This window comes from Drosophila erecta, unplaced genomic scaffold, assembly GCF_003286155.1.
Source record: "Drosophila erecta strain 14021-0224.00,06,07 unplaced genomic scaffold, DereRS2 tig00000092-arrow-pilon, whole genome shotgun sequence".
In the NCBI taxonomy this organism is placed as follows: Eukaryota; Metazoa; Arthropoda; class Insecta; order Diptera; family Drosophilidae; genus Drosophila; species Drosophila erecta.
In genome coordinates this window covers 14,185,407-14,197,930 of record NW_020825207.1, presented here as the reverse complement: position 1 = coordinate 14,197,930, position 12,524 = coordinate 14,185,407, and the positions used below count along the sequence as shown (strand labels likewise).

Genomic DNA, 12,524 nt, shown 5'->3' with positions numbered 1-12,524 from the left:
ATTTGGCGCGGCACAGGATGCAGCTCACCGCCAGCCACCGAATCCAACCCGTACCCACCAGCCACCAACCTCCAACCTCCAAGCACCACCCATTGCCAGGCGCCAGCTGCGCCGAGGAGAAAGTGAATGTCTGCTGACGTTTGACAGGTTCATTTGACACAGTCGACCGATGTGAGGGCTCCCAGATGGCCTCACTGAAGGTTTTCTAAACCGATTAGAGATCACTCGCAGGTTTTACGAGAAATGATTATAACTAGCTGCCCTTATGTCGCACATAACTGGTCGAAATTTCTAAACTATAATATTTTAAACGTTAAACCATAAAGATACTACAAATATAGTAGCTCAGATGGTTCCCGCTTCTTTGATACCATTTAACTGAAAATACCACTCTTGTTTCCTAAGATGGCCATGGAAAAAGCAGCTATCACTTTTTGGCACTTTTCGCATCATTAAAATGCAATCGAAAATCAGGTCAGTCGGCAGGCTCACGAATAAATCATGCCACTCATGCCACTTGCAACATCAATTGCTAAATGGCCAACGCCCGTTGTGCCAGCTGATTTCCGCCTTGGGCCGGGCCAACTACATTTTAACCCAATTAGAGAACAGGTTCGCACCTCCGCATTAGCCGAAATATGGAGCAGTCAATGGATCGGCGATCTCGAGATCTTATCAGTGCGGATACCAGCATCATCTTGTCAGCCAAGCGAGGGCGAATGGTCGGGAAAGTCGGGCTGTCAGCGAAGAGGGAAAAGCGCATTTAATTAACCCGATCTCTCTGGGAATGGGGGACCATAACTCATGAAGGGGCTAGTGGATGAATGGAAAGTACACTTCGATAATGGTGACACATGGCAATAAAAGTATCCCACATGCAGATCAGATCCAAACCGATCCGATCCGAACCGATTGATTTAGGTATGATACCGCCCTGCGGGATTGGAAATCTCTTCGCGATCCCCTGGTGGCGCCACTTGTCGCCGAGCAAGTGGGTCAGTGGTGCTGTCTAGTGATTTGTGGGCTGCTTACCTGCAAAGAAAGGAAAATGGTGAAACGAGTAAGAAAAGCAATTAGGCAGCAGCAAAAGCTATAAAAGAAGCTTACAGATACTTTGGATCAACTCGACTGAAGACGAATTTGCCAAAAACCAAACATGAACGTGCACTCAGAAAAATAAGTCACTTGGAACAAATTAAGTCTGGGAGATCACTACAATTACTTATACCTGTAAGATTTTAAGGTATTTCTTCTGGCGTCTACCATCATAACAATACTTCCTTGTGTACAAAATTCAAGCCATTGGCCTTGTAAAAAAAATAGCTCCAAAGTAATGAAAGAAAGTCCCGCATTGGACACAGATAATGCTGGCTTAGCCGTAATAAATCGCCCAGAACTGCAGCAGCGCCGATGATGTGAAAGCCAATTCAATCGAGCATACTAGCTGGAGAACCAGCATGATCTACACCGAAAGCAAAGTAATTAAAATTCAAAAGTTAAACGCTTTATGGCCTATTAAAGTTACACGAAATTAAAATTTGATGCCTCGTGCATAGAAATTAACATAATATTCCACAGAGAGAAGCGAACAACAAATCCGACACATTAAAATATCATTTTATGAGTCCGCATCTGTTGAATTTAATTGCTTCATTTGCGCCTAGGGTTCGTGTGAGAGGAAAACATTTCTTTAACATTTATATCTCTTGCCACAATTTGTATTTGGCTGGTTAGTAAGTGCCTGTCTTCTGCACTCATAAATTATGCATTTCAATGCAAATGCCAAGGCGACTAATTGGTTTATATAAGACGAAGTGGCCAAAAGATTAAGAGGGGAGTGTAGGACACGAAACAATAACAATAATGGCGTAATGCCAACTGCACGACATTGACAAATAAAAGGAAAGCATGCCCTCGGAATAACCAAAGTGCACCAAAAAACAAAATAAGTAAATAAAGAGGCACATTACGCATACGCCACCGCAGCCGAAAGCTGCGATTGCGCAAGCGAGAAAAGGTTAAATAAAGGTGTTTACTCTACCCAAATTATAGCTACACCTCGGACCGCAATTAGAGGTGCTAATTAGGAGCAGATGGACATGCTTGTCCAGGTCACTCACCCGCTCACCCACCAGATACACGTCCAACTGGAGTGATAAGCTGCCCGAGCCATTTATGTATTTTACGCCCGTCGTGTGCTCCGCCTGCTAATGGCCATCGATTTGACTTGATTTGATTTGTTTCGTGTTGCGAGCTGGCTGGTTTCGATTTGATTTGTGTCAAACATGAGCGGCCAAAAGGCGCCGACAGATGTGTCTCTACTTTTCACTTAATTTGTGCCAGTTGTGGCTTCTTTTGGCTTCGCATTTCTTTCCCATGTTCGGCAAATGCAAATTCATTTATGAGCACTACGTGCGCGTTTCACTGAGCGTTTTACGATCGCTCATTATGGCGCTCGACTTGATTTTAGCAATTGGCAGCATTTTTGGCCACTCGAACCTGAAGGTGGGAAACGATCAAAAAGTAACCATTTCAGTTGAGGGTAGATGGTAGTTCGGAATTCCTTTTCGCTTTGTCATCAACTGGGTGTCCGGCGTTGATCAATTTAATGGAGCAACATGAACTAACGATTCACTCCATAATGAATTCAAATGAGTCTTGTAAATCAAAATTTCAATCGCCTCGAAAGTGTGATTCTGTAGATAACGCCTTTGGAAACCCACTTGTGATGGGGGTCAGATTTACACGCTGGCCATAAAAATGAGTAGAAAAATGTGTACAAAATGCCTCAGTCTGAGCTGGCCATTAAGCCGAAATCCGAGATGCGAGACCACAGCACCTGACTTGAGAGGCGTAACCGTAGTCTTGTAGTCTTGTAGTCTCGTATTCTTTTTGTTCGTTATTTTTCGGTTTTCTGCTTTTCTGGGGAGGTCATAAAACCAGGCAATGCCACCAAATAAGACTGTGCAGCCAGTCGAGAAGAGATAAACCTCTGTCGGCCATATCGAGTGGGTGTTGCTCGGCTTCGAGCTCCACAGACGTGCCAAAGATGAGGAAAAGCACTAAAAACTAAGCCCGATCTTGCATTCGGTGGGGGGCGTGGCACTCGCATGCGCGCCTTGTTTGTGGCCTACGTGTTATCACGACCAAGTCTTTCGGGCTCTTTCACTTTTTTTTCCACAACCAGCTAGCATGTCCGCACAATTTGTAGCCCATGGATATTGGCCCGGCGTAATCGCTCAGTAATCGCTGCGAAATAAATGTAGGAAATCCATCCGCCAGCGAACTTGGGCCACAGTTCGGATTACAACAAACGAGCGGTGTAACCTTAGACTTGACTGGGTATCATTAAAATCATACGCCACGTTGGCCATTGCCAGTCGGCGGGCCGAAATAATGTTGTTAAATACAAATTCATTTAAATTACAAAGCGTCAGCGACATACAAATGAGTTTGAAGCCCCAGATCGAAGGTGAAGGTGAAGGCTGGGCACAGTGAAAAAAAAACGAAATCAACGAAAATAATAGTCTCAAATTTCTTATGTATAAATCTCTCTTGAATTTGCAAATAACAGCTATTAAACAGATACTCAAATATTGTGTAATTGTGGTAGCGCTTTTTAATCAAACAGTTACCAATCACATAATCAATTTTTCCAGTGCCTTCGTTAGCTGCGATTGGCCAAATAGTCAAACTATTGGGCACGGAATGGTCACGCTGATTGCCATTTTTTAATGAGCCCACAAGGCTTGGCGTTAATTTTCCGGGCAAATACGCGCATTGGGAAACTCAAACTGGTGCACAGGTCATGGGCCTCGAAGCCAAACGGACGATGTTCAGTCGAATTAATTAGAGCGGCGGTACCTAAAGCAAACTCATAAATTCCGAACATATAGTATACTTGTATGTGTTTGACCCGGCCCCTGAACAAGCGGCTCTTTGTAATTTTTGACATGATATGCCGCACAGATTGTGCAGGAAATTAATAAGAGGAGAGAACGAGCCGCGATCTCATGGTGATGATCATTGTTGAGTCCATGACGATGATCTCCGCGCCACTGGAGAACAAGTTGGCGGACTGAGGAGTGCACACTGGATACGATGGACTGCGAACTGCAGCAGGCCACAGACTCCAGACGACAACGAGTTTTCCGATTTTCCGATGCAGCAGGCGCAATCAGTGCTCATGATCTGTACATTAGCGTCGTGTATTGATCACGCAGATTGCTCAAACACCAGACACACACACATCACCAACCAGTTTTCACTTGAAATATCGATTTTTGGGCAGACGCCAACATGCATACTCGAAAATTGCTTGCACTTTTCTACGGGGTATGCAACAATGTGTAGAACTATTGAAACATATTAATAGTCAACTAAAAGTTCATTGGAAAGAGTCATCCTCCACTACATGCCTGCTATATCACTTGCTTTTGAGTAACGGGTATATGATAGTCGAGGAACTCGAGCGTTCTCTATTGTTTTTAATGTGGAAATCATGCAAATGCACCTATACTGGCATTTAGCAGGTGGGCGTGACTGAGAGGGGAGTGGCCGAGGAACTGGAAACTCGACTTCGAAAAACATGAAGATGAAGCGTCTAAGTGATCACACTTTGGCATTGGATTGGAAAATTAAACTGGTAGGGAGTTTGAAACATTGTATTATCATCACCATCAAAAGATAGTAAATGAAATTAAACTGCTTACTCATAATATGGCATAATTGCTATCATGAAAAAGGAATTTTCCACTGCGCTGAGATCGGTTACCAAATAAATTTAACATGATGTTCTCTTTTTTGGATTATTAAGCCTCGTTTAAAGTTCTTATGTAAGCAACTTTTGTATTTGGCTTGAGCAAAGTTCAGATTCTCGCTTCTCATTGTTTGCTTTTCACAGCTGCTCACGTTTTCCACTCGCTCTCTTTCAATTTTGTTGAACTTTTGTGCTAAACAGAAAAGGTACAAAAAAATAAAAATGAAATTAAAATAACAAACCTGTTCAGCAGCATATTTTTAGAGCCTTTTCGGCTCAGAGAGTTTTGCATTTGTTCGGCTTGGAGAGCTAAATCAACACAATTCTAACGCAATTGGGTTTGTATGTGGCTCGGGCTTTTTGTTGCTAAACAGCTGTGTTTGCCCATGTTTGGCCAAAGGTAAACAATTTTTGTGGCCACATGAATACTTAAACAATACTTAAACAATGTCCAGACGTTGGCTTTGTTTGGTTGGCAAACGAGAAATGAGAAATCTGAGACAATATGACTAACATTTGCCCAAAAAGATTGCATTTTTCGATTGGAACTTGCAGTCATTCCACATTGGATGAGTGAATTTTTAATTTTTTATTGTTTTACGTAAGCATTTTACAACTTTAAATCGCGTAAGAAACTCAATGTAAAACAGTCGCTGACATTTGAAGGTTGGCCGCTCATAAACTTCGTTACACCCAACTGCTCGGTATTTATATGTGTGAATACAGTGCGTTTCAGAACTGTAAGACAGCTGGAAGTTTCAATGCCATGGATCAATGTCATCCATGTGCCGGCTTTAAGTGGTTACAGCAATATTTTAATTATTATAATGGGGCGAATGTGTTCAAAAGTAGTTTTCTGCGATAGCCCATTGAAATACTTAGTTGAAAAGCGACTCATTTATAAAATTACTTTGCTATTGTATGGAAATTATATACGTAAACTTCCACCGTTTGAATTCGCTTTCTAAACAACAAAAGTGAGAACTAAAGGCAATGCGGAAATTTTTCGCATTAATAGTAAGCGATACGATTCAAAACGAAATGCTTTTTCACTTAACCAATTAAGCTATTTTTGGCATTTATTTCATAGCCAATCGAATTTTTTTACACTTCAAAATAAGCAATTACAGAAAGTACAAAAAAGTACTCGGGCAATTAAAGACTTGAGCAATAAAAGCTTTTGTATTAGTCACTCAGATACGGCTAAAAGTGATATAGCTCTTCAGGTTTTCACCGCGGCAAAAGAGTTCACTAATGATAGTTATGACCTTGACTCCAGCTATGAGCCACCCCCTGCTGTCGGCCAAAATGCGGTCAGGAAAGCTAGTGATACCCCCAGGCACTTGACTCCCGCTGATTTTGTGTTTTGCCATTTGCAATGACCCAATTCCGTTGCCCGAATACACGGAATGGGGGATAATTAATCAATAAATAGAGCTTCAGTTTCCCTCGCCAAATGAGAATGGGAAAAATACCCCAATCTTTAAACGATTTAGTTAACGAACAAAAAACAACGATTGTTCTTCTGCACAAAGGGAAAACGAGGAAAAGGCTGCAGTCGAGTGTCGCGACTATTAGATACCCGTTACTCTTAGAAGGAAGTAAGAAGATTGAGATATAAGATATAAGATTGAGATATAAGATGGTGAAAGGGGGAAATTTATTGCTTTAGTACCACAGATCTATTGAATATAAAATCTGAAACTCAATCAACTCCAGAAAACATGTGACATGTTAATCCACCAATTAATCAACTATATCTGCTTCAGTGCATAGAACTATTTAGAGCTTCAAGTATTTCTTCCAGTGTCCCCCGAGTAATAATCGCTTAGCATTAATGCAAATCGTGGCCATTATGTCAGAGATCGGCGATTGCAGCCGATGAAAGCGAAAGTGTGTCAGCGGGATGGGTTTATAGGTGGCCATTAAGAGCAACTGAGACAGCTGGAGACATCGGCGAAGCGTGACAGATTCTCTGCAGGTCGTTGCCCACAAGTGCGAGTGAGAGCGGCGCATGCGTGCCGCCTGCCCAGTGAAATGGAATGGAAAAGTGCGAGGGAGAGAGGTGGGGCTCGTGAGGGAGCACGGGGGACTGCAGTGACTACTTTCACTAGGAACGAGACCCAAACCGAAAAAAAAGCTCGATAACATAACTTTTCACAGCTCTCTTTTCGATTGAATATGACTCACGATCAGGCAGTTTCTATCGATCGGGTACACCAATGTATATAAACTCAAGTACCCATATACCACTATGGTGGTTCTAATCGGCTTAAGTGCATGTCATATATCCATAGCCCGCCCCCTCGTTCGACAAAGGTGGGCGTAAATTGCCGGAGCAAATGGCATTTCTGCAAGGAAGTTGTAAATCTGCTGCCAAATAGAATTGTGAGCGGCAAAAGCGTTCATTAAACTCCAGGTCCCGCTGCAACATAAAAAAAGGAAATATGTTCAAGGCTCTGACAGGCAGTCAGATATCTATGCCCTTTTCGGAATTATGCATTTCAAAGATATTTCCTTAAGACAGAAAATAAAAGTAATGAAATCAATGTGCCTGGTACATAGTATTTTCATAATATAAATTTAAAAAAAAGTAAGCCAACAAAAAACATATCTTAACCTTGTTTGCTATCACCAAATGTCACTTTTAGATAAATGCTTAAATTACTGGTTAATTAAAACGTTTAATATGTGCACTTTCAGGCGAACAAGAAATCCATTTTCTTTTATGTGCTGTTTATTTATAATTAGAACCTTTAATCACAAAATTTATTAGTCTATAAAGTTTACTACTTCCTAACGCCCATTTTGGTTAGGGTATATGACCAGACAGACTCTTCAAACTTCATTGAGAAAAACCTTTTGGGACGTGCGTGCACAATACTCGGGTTTTACGACCTTCTGCAACGCCCACAACAAAGCCGTTGCACTGAGAGAAATGCAATTAGAGAGCCGTCGAGGCGATGGGTGCTGAGAGGACTTCCACAAACGTCGTCAGACGTCAGACAAACGCCGGCTGCCGGCCCACACACAGATCACTTCAGGTCTGGTCTGGTTCTGGGATATGACTTCAACTTCAACTCCAACTCCAGCTCCAAAATCCCAGAGTCTGGTTGCAGGCAATTAGGGGGCAAGACTTATAGCCCCGTCTCAGTGCTGCCAACTTGGCTATGTGCTGGTTTAGGCTGGTTGCCACATGTATTTCCTACTTAAAGCAGATCCAAGCCGTTACCTTATCAAAATACCTTATTTCTGAAATGGCACTAGAACTTCAAAGATAAATAGAATTCCCATACATATATACTATTAGAAAGGAATCACTTTTTCAAGAAAATAACTGTTCGCAGCACTTGACTTGGCCATTTCCTGCGATCTACGACAACACTAACTGGGTGAGGTAATGCCATTAACATCCAATTGGCCAATGAACCCGCCGATTATGAAACCGAACTCCATGCCAGCGGTTAATTAGATGAACTTCGTCAATTGCTTTAATTGGGGACCTTCTGCCCTGCGGCTGCGGAAGTGGAGCACTGCAAAACTGACCTCTTAACTTTTGGGAATTTCAATTGGCAGCCACGCACATTCCACAAATGTACATACACACACATGTATGGCCTTGTCGGCTTTATCAAAAAGTCAATAAGTACCTGCGGCGAAATCTTATCAACGCCTCAGCCCGACTACCATCGATATCTATTAGTATATATTGAATAAACCAAATATGAAAGCCAGGCCAGCCAAATAAATGTCACAAGAGAATCGACTTCGAACCGCAGGGCCCAAAAAGGTTTCCTCAGATCACAATCTTTAACAATATCGAATGAACAGACTCCCGTGGTGTTTGTGGTTACCAGAGGTAATTCAAAGACTTGACCTGGACCCCGCCCCCTTGCTCATGCACTTGTGTCCACAGATGAAAATTTCTTATTGCCCGTTTTGTTTGTTTGTCTGAAATTGAAGTTGATGTTGTTGAGGGGCAAACAAACACGAAGGCGGAAAGGGCAAAAGAAGACGGACTGGTGACATTTGATAGTGCATGCGATATCTTTCGGCGGGTTCTATTTATAGGTCGATGCAATCGGTAATATCCTGGACATGCGGCTGGCAGATGGAGTCACATTTGGTGACCCCGCCAAATGCCAGCCACTTGCACAATCGCATCTGACTTATGACTTTGCCATCTAAGCTCGTGGGATCAGCAAAACGAACCTACCTTTAAATGTTCCAGTACCCCCGATCACCCATGCATGATTCACTCGCCCTGCTCATGAGTATATAGTTAATATAACAAAGGCCACATGCTGAATTCGCAGGGTTCGTTATCAATAATTGACGCACCATCTTAACCCGTTGAAAACTATTGCCTTGGGTCTTTTTTATGAAGGTAGTTCACTAAAAGTTCAAATTGATTTTAAGTTATACTCTTTTTCCCTTTGCTAATTGGTTTGAATAAGGGTTATTTTAAGTTATTAGAATAATAATACTTTTCGAAGCTACAATAGATTTAAATGTTTAGTTTAAAATTAGATTTATTTCATTTACCTTTTCTTGGTATTAATTGATTCTAGCATGTTTCGCATACTTCTTTGGCCAACCGTGGGTTAACTAACAGAGCTATTCACAGCGCTGTTGTGCTAAGGGCGGTGTTATCTAACATCCGCTGTTAGCGGGCGTGCAATAATAATAAAGAAAGCCAACAAAAGAAACGAAGAGTCAAGACTTATGACTAATGCACTAATTGAATGAAAGCTTTCGACGGGAAGAAAAACAAATGCAACCAACATGTGCCCCAAGCCGCAAGCAAATCGGCGTTACGAATTAAGTGGGTCAGCAAACCGAATGGAGCCACCCAAAACATAAATTGCAAATCCCAAGACAGACCTTTTCTTGGCCACACTTGTATGGTAATGTGGGTCAAAATGGCCCGAAATTATGTATTATCATTAAATTTCATTACAACCGACTTTTCGAGCGCTTAAATAATGTCGAAAAATTTCGGACTGCGCAAAAGCGGAATGCAAAAACAAAGCGAACCCGTTACACCGCAATTCACGCAATGCCACCACTCAGTGGGTTGTTATTTTATTTTTCCCCCCACTTTTTGTACAGTTATGGGAACGGAACGGAGCCGTCGAGCCACCAAATGCATTGGCCCCACTCCCAGCACCAGCACCAGCCCCAATCCGCAATCCCCATTCCATCGCCATCCCCCAACCCGACGAGCCAAAGAAAGCCAACTTGATGGTCTGTTCTTGTACGCAAGTCCATATTCGGAGTTCGGAGTTCTTGGAGAATGCGTAGAGTCTCCACACAGGAAAAAATATACATACTAATATAATATGTACGTTATTAATAATTAGTCAAGGAAGTGAAATCTGCAACACCCACTTTCAACCCAGCCTACTGTGAAATGCGATATCTTAAAGATATACTTCTTATATGAATAGTGCAATAAAAGCTGGTTTTTATATATTTTGTATGTTCTGATGCCTTCGACGATGGATTATTAAGATTTTGATTTAATTTGTTGATTTATATTCAAATAATACGAATTTTCTTTACGATTCCTACTACATTCTATTCCCTCAAATGCTTTTGAGGATCAATTCCCCATTATTGTGGCTCAAGAGCTGAAAAATCGTAATACTACTCGTTCTCTGTGATTGATAACTGATTTTTCCTCAGTGCACCTCCCCAGCCCGCTGAGTCATGTCATTTCTGCACGCAGAAGTTCAGTGATCCCGCTCGCTTACCAAAAAAGTCCTCCCATCTCTCCGAGGTGTCCGAATCGGATTCTATGTCCATCTTGGTCTCCTCCGGCTGCTTGATTTACGATTTCCGAGTGCGTCTTGTTTGGTTTTGGTTTTGGCCAGATCTGGTCCCTCTCTCCTGATCGGTCTCTAAATTTAGACGGCGATTGCAGAGCAACTGACACTGAAGGAGGTCGTTATTATCGCGACTACTTTGGCTGCTGCATTAGATATGGCCCCAGATACAGTATCTAAAACGGGCGAATTGTGGCCAAATGACTTCACCCGGAGCAGAAAGCAGAGCGGAAAGGCAAAGCTCAATCAATGGCTAGCCGATAAGATAAGCGCACGATTTAACTTTAAACACTGGCACCGAACTGTGCGATTTTCTTTTCCGTTTGTTTGTCGTATTTGGACTTTTTCGCATGTACCAGTACGAGTATCTGGGCTTATGCACCACTAGTTGCCGATATCTTATCGCGGTCTACGCAGCTCCAGGGTGAGGCAAATATCCAGCAGGTACGGAGGCATTGTGGCCAACAGCTGGTGGCCAGCGATTCGGAATGAGAATACGCGAATGTATCTCAAAGTTGCGCTCAGTTCTCGGAACTGTCGGATGACTAAACCGGCTCGCGAACTTGTGTCTCTGGTTAGTTTTATTATTACTTTTATTGATAACTTCTATGAGCGCTTAGAACAAATTACGGGGATTCTCCAAAGCGGGCCACACAAAAACAACCGATTGCAAACGATCGATGATTGAATTAAAGTAATGGGCTCTTCACTTGCTATTTGCGAAACCGAAAACAAAACGAAAACACACAAATTGCAGATACAAGTATCTCGCGCTTCGCTGATTTTCCAGTTTCTCTCGTGCAAATCACCTTCGCACCGTTACTTCTAATTGCGGCAAATAGAAAACACTCTCGTCTCACAGATACGACTGCACTTGCAGATACACTTGTGTATTTTCCAATATAATTTTGGATTTTTTCTTCCGATATTTTTCTTTTCTTTTCTTATATTTTCCTTGACGGGTAGGGGGCGGTACACTGGCACACACACGCTCATTCGCTGGAACAGATCAAGCGCCCCAGGAACGACATATCCATCGCGCGTCTCAGAGTAAACTAACTTACTTGAAAGATACTCAAGTCGAAGAGCCGAACACGAAGTCGCTTCGGATACAAGTTCTCTCTGGTGCTCACAACCGATGCGATACAACCGATGCGAAGATCGCAATGAGTTGTATGTGCGTTCCAAGGCGTTCGATTCCCAACATGGTATGTTTCCATTTTCTAAGCATGCAACAAGTGGAACGAACTGCAACTCCTAGCAGTCGTGGGTGCACGATCGACAGCACCACCAGGTTGAAATGATGACCCATTCGTAGTACATCTCGACTGGATAAGGAAATGATATATATCACTTTTGTAATCAACAAAGTCCAAAACTTCTTCACCCTACTTACTTATGCTTAGTAAACAGCCTAAAAGGAGGTGCAGAGGGTCCCAGAAGAGGATGTAGAGGCGCGCCATAAATGCGACGAGAAGCACCAGGGACACAATACCTATGGAAAAGGACAGGAGCATGGCACAACACATATCCTGTTGAGCAGCGGTTGGATGTGGTTACAAAGTAAATGGATAAATATATTCACTCACCCACATGGTGCCGAGGAGAAGAAGTATATTGCCTAGGGTACTGATAACGCCAAAGACCATTGCCAAAATCACAAGCAATATTTGCTCGTTGCCCTTGACCAGCTCGAATAGACCCACGGAGAAGACCATTATGGCTAGAAGCAACCCCGTAAATCCAATGACGATGCAGCCCATGTAGAGCGAAAAATAGCCGACAAACAAACGCAGACACATTTCGATGTTTCCTCTGTGTTTTGACTAGAAATCACAAGCACATAATTCACTAGAATTTTGAGATAATCTTTGGTTATCAAACTGGGCACTGCTTACATGTAGACATGAAAAGATATATTGGTTGTAAGGAATAAT

At 42.4% G+C, this 12,524-nt stretch overlaps 2 protein-coding genes across 3 annotated transcripts in view; both read right to left on the bottom strand.

The window, feature by feature from the left end:
- Positions 1 to 11,809, bottom strand: part of LOC6547013 — a 43,286-nt gene extending 31,477 nt beyond the window's left edge. Inside the window, exon 1 of one of the 2 annotated variants that reach the window (XR_003407861.1) lies at positions 10,516 to 11,809. Coding sequence is in view for 1 of the 2 variants with exons in the window: in XM_001974664.3 (XP_001974700.2) it covers positions 10,516 to 10,567 (52 nt within the window). In the remaining variant the exon portion in view is untranslated. The remainder of the gene's footprint in view (positions 1 to 10,515) is intronic. The other variant, XM_001974664.3, reaches the window with a different exon arrangement.
- LOC6547014 lies at positions 11,184 to 12,493 on the bottom strand. Its single transcript, XM_001974665.3, has 3 exons — positions 12,177 to 12,493; positions 11,984 to 12,119; positions 11,184 to 11,915 (listed from the first exon to the last, which is right to left on the bottom strand). Exons 1-3 carry the CDS (start codon positions 12,387 to 12,389, stop codon positions 11,845 to 11,847), a joined length of 420 nt encoding a protein of 139 aa, XP_001974701.2. The 5' UTR covers positions 12,390 to 12,493; the 3' UTR covers positions 11,184 to 11,844.
- Between the last annotated feature and the right edge of the window lie 31 nt (positions 12,494 to 12,524).

Coding starts and splice junctions, on each gene's coding strand:
- LOC6547014 (XM_001974665.3), bottom strand. CDS start 12,389: ATGTGTCTGCGTTTGTTTGTCGGCTATTTTTCGCTCTACATGGGCTGC. Junction 12,120..12,176: donor TTCTCCTCGGCACCATGTGG/GTGAGTGAATAT, acceptor GCTGCTCAACAG/GATATGTGTTGTGCCATGCT. Junction 11,916..11,983: donor AGGCTGTTTACTAAGCATAA/GTAAGTAGGGTG, acceptor TTCCTTATCCAG/TCGAGATGTACTACGAATGG.